Here is a 9,705-nt window from a genome sequence, read left to right on the forward strand (position 1 = left end):
CACGCATGCAAGCTTAGAAAAATTCTTTATGGGTTGAAGCAAGCATCAAAAGCTTGGTATGGTAAGATTGTTGAATTTCTTACCGAAAGTGGGATTTAGTTGCACATGCAGACTCAAGCTTTTTTATCAAAGAAAGAGAAGAAAAATTGGCAATTGTGTTGGTCTATGTGGACGATTTGATTATCACCGGAGATGAAGAAAAAGAAATTCATCAAACAAGAAAAAATTTATCAATACGTTTTCAAATGAAAGAGCTAGGAGAGCTTAAACAATGAAGGATTGTTTCTCTGTCAACAAAAGTATACAAGAGATATGGTTTAGAAGTTCAGCATGTTAGAATGCAAATAAGCTTCCACACCGATAGAGACAAATGCCAAGATTTGTGCACATGAAGGCAAAAAGTTGAATGATGAAATGACATACCGACAACTAGTAGGTAGTCTTATCTACCTAACTTTAACTCGGCCTAATATTTCTTATGCAGTTGAAGTCATGAGTCGGTACATGCAAAATCCAAAGAAGCCTCATCTGGATGCGGCTTGACGGATCTTGAGATATGTCAAAGGTACAATCAACTATGGTCTTCTGTACAAAAGGAGCAAAGACTGCAAGCTAGTTGGATACTGTGATGCTGATTATGCAGGAGATCACCATACTCAAAGATCAACCTTTGGGTATGTGTTTAAGTTGGGTTCGAGAACAATTTCTTGGTGTAGCAAAAGACAACCAACAGTATCATTATCAACTACAGAAGCAGAGTATAGAGCAGCAGCTGGAGAACCTCAAGAACGTACGTGGCTGAAACTCTTGATGGAAGATTTGCACCAGAGAATTGACTATCCAATATAACTTCATTGCGGCAACCAATCTACGATTCGCCTAGCAGAAAATCCGGAGTTTCATGCTAGAACAAAGCTTGTGGAAGTACACTACCATTTCATTAGAGAGAAAGTCTTGAAGGAAGAAATCGAGATGCAGCAGATCAAGACAAATGATCAGGTGGCAGACTTGTTTACAGAAGGGCTGAATACTGGTAAACATGAGAGTTTTCGCTGTCAACTCAACATGGTGTAACAAATGAGGACTAGGCCTGAGGGGAGTGTTAAAATATCATCACTAGCTCAATAGGGTTAAGCCCAACCATTGTATGAGTAATCACATTGTATGTCATACTAACCTTAAAAGCTTTGGAGAGTTGAAACTAGTCGAAAATAGTTCGAGCGTATCAGACCTAAGTCGGATCCGTCGAAATGTCGGCCTAGAGTTCACATTTGAACTCATATTAATTAATACATAGTTTACATTCGAACTCCACTCAATTAAAAATTATTGAATACCCCAAATTTCATGAAAATAAGAATTATAAGTCACATATAAAGAACCATTTATCTTTGTATTGACATCGTACAAGACCTTCAAAAACTTTACCCAACATTTTTTTAATCATCAATGATTGGTGACCATATAATTTTGTTTCCATGGTTGTTTTCTTTGAAGAACTCAACCTAATCTAATTCTTCCTCTGATACTTAGAAGGGTTTGTCAAATTTTAAGGTATGATTAAGCATTAAATAAGTGGAATTTCATTTAGTTGCCACATTCAAGCAAACAAGTTCAACACAATCTATAAACCTTTCTAATCTCTTAGGGGATGATCTAAGATACCTCACTACGTTAGAACGGAAGTGGAGTCATGTATTTTTTGAAGCCCTTCATTCACAATCAAGTTAATTACGTAAGCACAACACCTCATGTGTAATATATCTCCATCCAAGACAAGTGAGTTCTAACTTCAAATCCTTCTCGTAATATACGAAATATCTATATCATTCTAACTTCGAACCTTTTTGTCTTAAAAAGTTTAATAGTTTGTCAATCTTTCAATTGTATGTCTGATAGATTTTAATTTCATTGGTGTCTAAGGGATACTTCATCTCTCCTAAACAATTTAAAAAACTTAATAGATAATATTTATTTATTTTAAATTTATAAATCCAATAGCTTTTCTCTTTTGAAATAATATTTGAATTTATATTTCCTAAAACAAAACTAATAAAAACTAAAATATAAAAAGGAATCAATTTGAAATTACCTAAGATTTAGGAAAGTTGGAATCCTATCCTTAAAAGATTAGGAAATTCAAAAACAAATGAAAACCCTTTTATTTTCCCAAAAGGATTGGGAAAAGATAGTAAGCTATAAAACCAAACCTCTCACCCTTCCACCATTCAACAATTCCAATTCCAATTCAAATTCAGAAGTTGTTCAACAATGGCGGCTTCCACCAAATCTCCTTCCTCTATTGTTCTTGCTGTTCTTCTTGTTCTTCTTTCAGTTCTTGGCTGTCCTTCATCCAAAGCCCATCTGCTCAAAACTTGTATGTTCGACGCTATTTACCAACTCGGCGATTCAATTTCCGACACCGGAAATCTCATTCGTCAAAACCCCAACACCCCATTTTCTAATCTTCCTTACGGTGAAACGTTCTTCAACAAATCCACTGGTCGCTGCTCCAATGGTCTTCTCATGATTGATTACTTTGGTATCCCTTCCTTTTAACCTTATATTGTACTAATATTGTGAAGAAGCCCCCAAATGGGTGTCTAATGATATGTCTTATTGCAGCTTTGGACGCTGGACTTCCCTTGGTGAACCCTTATTTGAACAAAGATGCATTGACAAGACATGGAGTGAATTTCGCAGTGGCTGGTTCTACGGCTTTGTCTTCTCAACTTCTTTCTCAAAACCAAATCTTATCTCCGCTCACCAACTCTTCTCTCAACCAACAACTTTATTGGATGTTCTCTCATTTCAACTCCATTTGCTACAATCAAAGAGGTTTCTAATTTCTCTCCAATTAATTATATTTTCTTTTATATATCTTCATTTTAATGTGTATTTTGTTTGGTATCTTATAGATTGCAACCAGAAATTAAGGAATGCTTTGTTCTTGGTGGGCGAGATCGGTGGGAACGATTATAACTATGCGTTGTTCCAAGGCAAAACTATTCAAGAGGTGAAAGATATGGTGCCCCAAGTTGTTCAAACCATAAAGAATGCCGTTGAGGTAATTTTGGGTATATATTTAACTTCTTGAATTAGGGCTTTTTTACTTATCTCTGACGTTTTTTTTGTGTGTCTGCAGAAAGTGATAAGCTACGGAGCTACTCGAGTTGTTGTTCCTGGAAACTTTCCAATCGGATGTTTACCTATCTATCTCACCGGATTCCAAACCAATGATACAACTGCCTACGATGAACTTCATTGTTTGAAAGATTTGAATGGCTTGGCTACTTATCACAATGATCAAATCAAGCAAGCTATTGAAGTGCTCAAGAGAGAGAATCCACACACCGTAATCGTATATGGTGACTACTATAATGCATTGTTGTGGATCCTTCGTCGTGCTTTTACCCTCGGTATGGTTTTCTTAATTATTATTAGCTTAATACAAAAGAATTGATATCTTAATCATTCATGTTTGTTGTATTTAGGGTTTGATGAAGCTTCTTTGCAAAAATCATGTTGCGGGATTGGAGGAAACTACAACTTCAGCCTCATGAAGATGTGCGGAGTTGGTGGAGTATCAGTTTGTTCAAATCCAGATGAACGTGTTAGTTGGGATGGAATCCATTTGACTCAAAAGGCTTACAAATTCATGGCATATTGGCTCATTCACGACATCTTTCCACAACTTCATTGCATTGTTTGAATTTTGTTTTAGTTGTTTTTTTTGGTTTTTAGCTTTAGTATTTTGTTTTTGCTTTTTTTTTTCTTTTTTCGGTGTAATATTTTATAAAGTTCATTAATAGAATTTTAGGTTTTGGCTTTTGTTTTTGTTTTATTGTTTTTTTGGTGTAATATTTTCTAAAATTCATTAATAGAATATTGGTATATTTTTAATTTTTTTTTGAAACATAGTAAATATTTGGTTGATATTTTCGTTATATTATTCCAAAAACTAAGAAATATAATGAAATTGTCATCGTGAACATGTTTCATTACTCTCAAATGGTATGTTTTCATAGAAGTTTACGTGGTTTGAGTATTAAATTGGGTTTAAGACACCTTGTAACAACCCTAATTTACTGCTGAAATAGAGCTGTTAACGTACGCATGATATAAATTTTTATGCTGAAGGATTCATTTAGAATAATTTTATAAGACGATGTCATGAACTTATCCGTTTGCATAAGAGTCTTAACAACGAGAAATACTCAATGCAAAATAAAATAAAACTAAAGAAAAAATTAAAATGATGCCTTAGACTAACCTATCATTTATAAAATAAAATGCAACTATTCAAACATAGATTCCATGGTTTTTAATGCGACACCACCGTTAATCGTAGATGGGTGCCTTACTTTTTTTGGAAATACTTAACAAGTGACCCGACTAAGTAATGGACCCCACTATTGGGGTCAAAGAATATAAACACATACCACATGAATAAGACATAAACAATATTCTCTTAGGTGGTCTCCAATCTGTACAAGTTAGATGTGTAGTATTTCTCTACACACGGCCCACGTATGCAAACATGAGCCCACCAGGTGGGCTCGCACACCCTTTGGACCTGTTGGTCGGGCTAGCTCCTTTGGACTATAGCTAGACATCCAAATTAGTTGGGATATTGAGCCTGATGTATATTTATAGCTTATTCAATCTTGTAGCGAATAAAATTATATATCGAAAATAGTCATACATACATACATACATACAGTAAACGACTAGTTATAGTAAAAAGCTGGCTGGTATATATGTTATATATGTTTAAGCTATATATAGTAAACTGAAACCATGTACATTGTCTTGGTTCCAATTTATGTTAGGCAGTGCTTTAAAGAGGTACTTTCTTCATTCTCATTATTCTATATTTGTGTAAATCTCTAAGTCATCAATAAAAATCCGGTATCCCATATTTCTCCTTACATTTTCTCTCTCCTATTTCTTTGTGATCGAGTGTGTGAGTTGGTGTGCGATCCCAACAGAAAGTACAACCGTCGTGCACCATGCCAAGCATGATGGTCATTTCACTCTCATACAATTACGCATGACATAAATTTTTATGTCGAAGCATTCATTTAAAATAATTTTATAAGACGATGTCATGGATTAATACGTTTGCCTAAGAGTCTTAAGATAAAACAACGCGAAATATTCAATGCAAAATAAAATAAAACTAAAGAAAAAATTAAAATAATGCCCTAGACTAACCTAACATCTATAAAATAAAATGCAACTACTCAAACATAAATTCCATGGTTTTTAATGCGACACCACCGTTAATCGTACATGGGTGCCTTAGTTTTTCTAGAAATACATGTTTGATTTCGGTAATCAGGCAGGGAAATCCTTCTTCTCGGTGAGAGGAAATCTTCGACAACAGGTTGTTGGAAGAAAAAATAAAATGCGTAAAAATAACAAATAGAGAGAAGCTGAAATTTTGACTGCGCTTAAAATCACATTGTTTGATATTTTAAACAGATTTTCTATTTAAATATAAATTATCCTAAAAATGGCTGGAGAGTGGCCAACTAAATCATTGCCACTCCCTACAAAATTGCCATCTAAAACTTTGGTGATCCATTCAACGTGTTTGTCAAATGGTCAAACGAGTATTCTGAAATCGTGTGAATCTAAATAAGGAAAAATGAAAAACTCAGGTTTTATCGGACAATCTTCTCCTAAAACCTGTGGTATATCTACCTTATTTTGTTTGAACTCCGATTTGAGCCCTATGGCTCGGTGTCCCTGGCGGCATGTTCTCTAGACTCCATGTCTTGTTCGACCGCCTCTTATTTGAGTTGGCGCGCCGCTAGTCCAGGTGGTTCACCTCTTCCTAATAGGTCTTCCATCTTCCGGTACCTGGCCGAGAGGTTGACTGGTTGTTCGATGTCCCTGGCGGCATGTCCTCGAGACTCCACGTCTTGTTCTGCCGCCTCTTCTTCGAGTTGGCGCGCCGCCAGTCCAGGTGGTTCACCTCTTCCTAATAGGTCTTCCATCTTCCGGTACCTGGCCGAGAAGTTGACTGGTTGCTCTATCTCTAGCTTTAGGATGTAAAGGCAGTTTGCCATGCACCGAACTTGCGTGAGCAACCGTCGTCGATCATCGCGGATCCTAAGTAGCCCGCGTTTGATGGAAATGTGGCAGCCGGCCTTATCGAGTTGACCCAGGCTCACAATATTAGCCTTGAGTCTCGGGATGAAGTAGACGCCGGTCAGCTTGTGATGATTGCCTCCCTTGCCGACGAATAGGATGGTGCCGTGCCCTTCGATTTCGACGACGGAGCCATCGCCGAATTTCACCGTCCCGCGAATCCCCGAGTCAAGCTCGGAGAACGCAGACTTGGCCCCGGTCATATGGTTTGTTGCCCCCGTGTCGAGGACCCATCGCCGGTGCTCTTGCTGCTCGCCTCTTTCACCGATTTGAGCGAGCACTCGCTCCTCCTTTAGTCGAATTGGCTCCCCAGGTGCATTTGTTATGCACAGTTGGAGTTCTTCCTCGGGTTCGACGTTCACCGGAGCAGTTATGCCGTCGTCGATTACCTCTGTGGATTTGGGGAGCTCTTCCTCGGGATCAGGGATGTCAGGTAGGACTGATGCAGTCACCATGAAAAGGGTGACCTCTCTTCCCACAGTACGAGCACTCGATTGGCCCGTCATTAGTCAGCTCCTCCTTCTTTTGATCCGCCTCTTTCCCGAGCATGTGTCGGCGAGATTTCCATGGCTTCTTACCGCCTTTACGGCGGGAAGGCCCATTGCTCTCGCCGGTGTCGTCACGGAGCTTTAGGCGTGCAAGCCATTCCTCCTCAGTGAGGAGTAGACGACCCTCCTGGTCGACAGCTGAAACGGTATTTTTCTTCCACTGCTCGACGTTACGCAGTCTTCCGGTCACCTCTTCCACCATTATGTCGTTCACGTCAAGCAATGTCTCGATCGAAATCGCAACTTGCTCGAGGTGATCGGGGATGACCTGCAGCATCTTCTTCACGATTTCTGTCTCGCTGATGCCACCGAGAGTGGTGATGCTGTTGGCGAGTCCCGTGATCCACATTGAAAAATCATCGACGGATTCACCGTCCTTAAAGAGAATCTAATGTTGGATTCCCGCACTCGTTGTACACCGACCTCGTAAATATGGCGGCGAACGCCAGCCGATCCCTCCCGGTACTCAATTGTTTCTCCTTCCTCTGGCTCGACAGCGTGCCATAACCCCTTGCGGCGCATGTAGGTTGACGCGCATCAACAAGGTCCACTCGTTATAGTTTGACCTTGTCAACATCGGATCCTGAATGACGGCTGTCGTTGTCTCCCTGATCATCCAATCAACGACAACTCGACGCCCATCATCACAGTGTCGGCCTCTTCGTGGTGGTGATGAAGATGCCAGCACTTGGTGGCGACGTGGAGGAGTGAGCGAGCCTGCTCGAGATGGACCCCACGATGTGTGTTTATTTTCGCACTTTGCATTTTCTTCTACTCGAAACTTGAGACCTGTGTGTTGTTAGGTCGACGCTCTAACCACTTGAGCTATTCAACTTGATTATTGATAGGTTGGCTCTTCTGTGATGGTATACTACCGATCGCTTCAACGAGACTCTGATACCACTTGTTGGATTTCGATAATCAGCCAGGGAAATCCCTTCTTCTCGGTGAGAGGAAATCTTCGACAACAGGTTGTTGGAAGAAAAAATAAAATGGGTAAAAATAACAAAGAGAGAGAAAGCTGAAATTTTGACTCGGCTTAAAATCAGATTGTTTGATATTCTAAACACATTTCCTATTTAAATATAAATTATCTAAAAATGGCTGGAGAGTGGCCAACTAAATCTGTGCCACTCCCTACAAAATTGCAGTCTAAAACTTTGGTCCGACGTGTTTGTCAAATGGTGAAACGAGGTATTCTAAAATCGTGTGAATCTAAATAAGGAAAAATGAAAAACTCAGGTTTTATCTAACAATACATAGTAAGTGACCCCATTAAATAAGTGACCCCGCTATTGGGGTTAGAGAATGCAAACACATGCCACATAAATAAGACATAAACAATATTCTATTAGGTGGTCTTTGTTGAAATAAATTTAAAATGTTAAAGGTTAATTTTAAGTAATTTGGTAGGAGAGGTAAATTTGAAAAGTTAGGGGAAAGAAAAGGCTAAGAGCCTCTGTACCAATAATGGTAGGGTTATGGCGTCTCTCTCAAACCTATTATTAGGGTTAAAAAACCTATAAATAACTAATTCTTTTATTGTAAAGTAGGAGGAAAAGACAACCAGAGAGAAAATAAATAATAGAAAATGTTGTTTTTATTATAAAATCAGTGTTCTTAGTCTCCTTGTCTCTAGTCTCTCGACATCTCCTTCACAAGTACGCGAGTAGTATTTTCACAAAGCGATATCGGAGCGTTCTATCGTTAGTGTGTGAGATTTACTTCACAGATTAGTGAGTTTTATTTTAACAAATTGGTATCAAAGCCGATGGCGAATGTGATGGGTCAAATGCCGCTACCGCTTCTAACGAAGACGAACTACGAGAATTGGAGCATCCAAATGAAATTTCTTCTCGACTCTCAAGATGCATGTGAGGTGGTCGAAGAAGGTTTCGAAAAACCAAATGATAATACGGGTTATACGGCGGCACAAAACAAGGCGTTAAAAGAATTGCGATCAAAGGATAAGGCGACATTATACATGCTGTTCCGGGCCGTTGACGAGTCGGGCTTTGAGAAGATTGTCAGTGCAACTACTTCAAAAGAAGCGTGGGACACTTTAGAAAAGATGTTCAAAGAAATCAACCGAGTCAAGCAAGTGCGTCTCCAAACTCTTCGTGGTGAGTTAAAGAGCATGAAGATGAAGGAGTCAAAAAATGTATCTGACTATATTATGCGGTACAGACTATGGTAAACCAACTAAATCGAAACAGAGAAATGTTACCCGAGATGCGGGTTGTGGAGAAGATCTTGAGGTCATTAACCAACAACTTCGAGAATGCTTTGTTCTTTGTGGGCGAGATTGAAGGGAATTGTTAAGGATAGTTGACCGTTCACTATAAGGCAAATATCTAGATATTTGCCTTACATTACGGGTTACCATATTTGCCCTCTTATTTATATTGCATTCATTTATTATTCTTTCATTTTATTACTATTTCCATATTATTTGTAATTTACCATATTTCTGTATCCTGAAAATGATTATAAATAAGAGAACTCTCACCCCCATTTAAGGTGTGGTGATTCAGCAAACATTCACATGGTATCAGAGCTCTTTCGGTTTAACAACCCTGACCCTTTCTTCTCTATGGCTTCCGAATCTTCTTATCATCTTCTTCCTTTCAATACTCTAATCCATATGATCACCATCAAACTTTCTTCCTCCAATTATCTTCTTTGGAAAAGCCAACTTCTCCCTCTCCTTGAGAGTCAAGACATGCTGGGCTATGTCGATGGAACTATGGTTCCACCACCTCGCTTTGAACCAGAAACCTCTTCAACACTCAACCCCAAATATTTGGCATGGAGAGCAGCCGATCAACGACTTCTCTGTCTCCTGCTCTCCTCTCTCACTGAGGAAGCCATGGCTGTTGTCGTTGGTCTCTCTACTGCACGTGATGTTTGGCTTGCGTTGGAAACTACGTTCAGCCATCAGTCGAAAGCTCGTGAACTGAGACTCAAGGATGACTTGCAGTTGATGAAACGTGGCACC

The 9,705-nt window shown here is 39.1% G+C and overlaps 1 protein-coding gene and 1 pseudogene across 1 annotated transcript; both read left to right on the top strand.

The window, feature by feature from the left end:
- The first annotated feature begins 2,271 nt into the window (after positions 1 to 2,271).
- Positions 2,272 to 3,723, top strand: LOC111805560 (acetylajmalan esterase-like). Its single transcript, XM_023690669.1, has 5 exons — positions 2,272 to 2,542; positions 2,626 to 2,838; positions 2,919 to 3,067; positions 3,146 to 3,419; positions 3,495 to 3,723. The coding sequence occupies exons 1-5, from the start codon at positions 2,272 to 2,274 to the stop codon at positions 3,710 to 3,712; spliced, it is 1,125 nt and encodes a 374-aa protein (XP_023546437.1). The 3' UTR covers positions 3,713 to 3,723.
- A 5,706-nt stretch (positions 3,724 to 9,429) lies between these two features.
- Positions 9,430 to 9,705, top strand: part of LOC111805562 — a 4,214-nt pseudogene continuing 3,938 nt past the window's right edge.

Source organism: Cucurbita pepo, chromosome LG11 (genome assembly GCF_002806865.2).
Source record: "Cucurbita pepo subsp. pepo cultivar mu-cu-16 chromosome LG11, ASM280686v2, whole genome shotgun sequence".
NCBI lineage: Eukaryota > Viridiplantae > Streptophyta > Magnoliopsida > Cucurbitales > Cucurbitaceae > Cucurbita > Cucurbita pepo.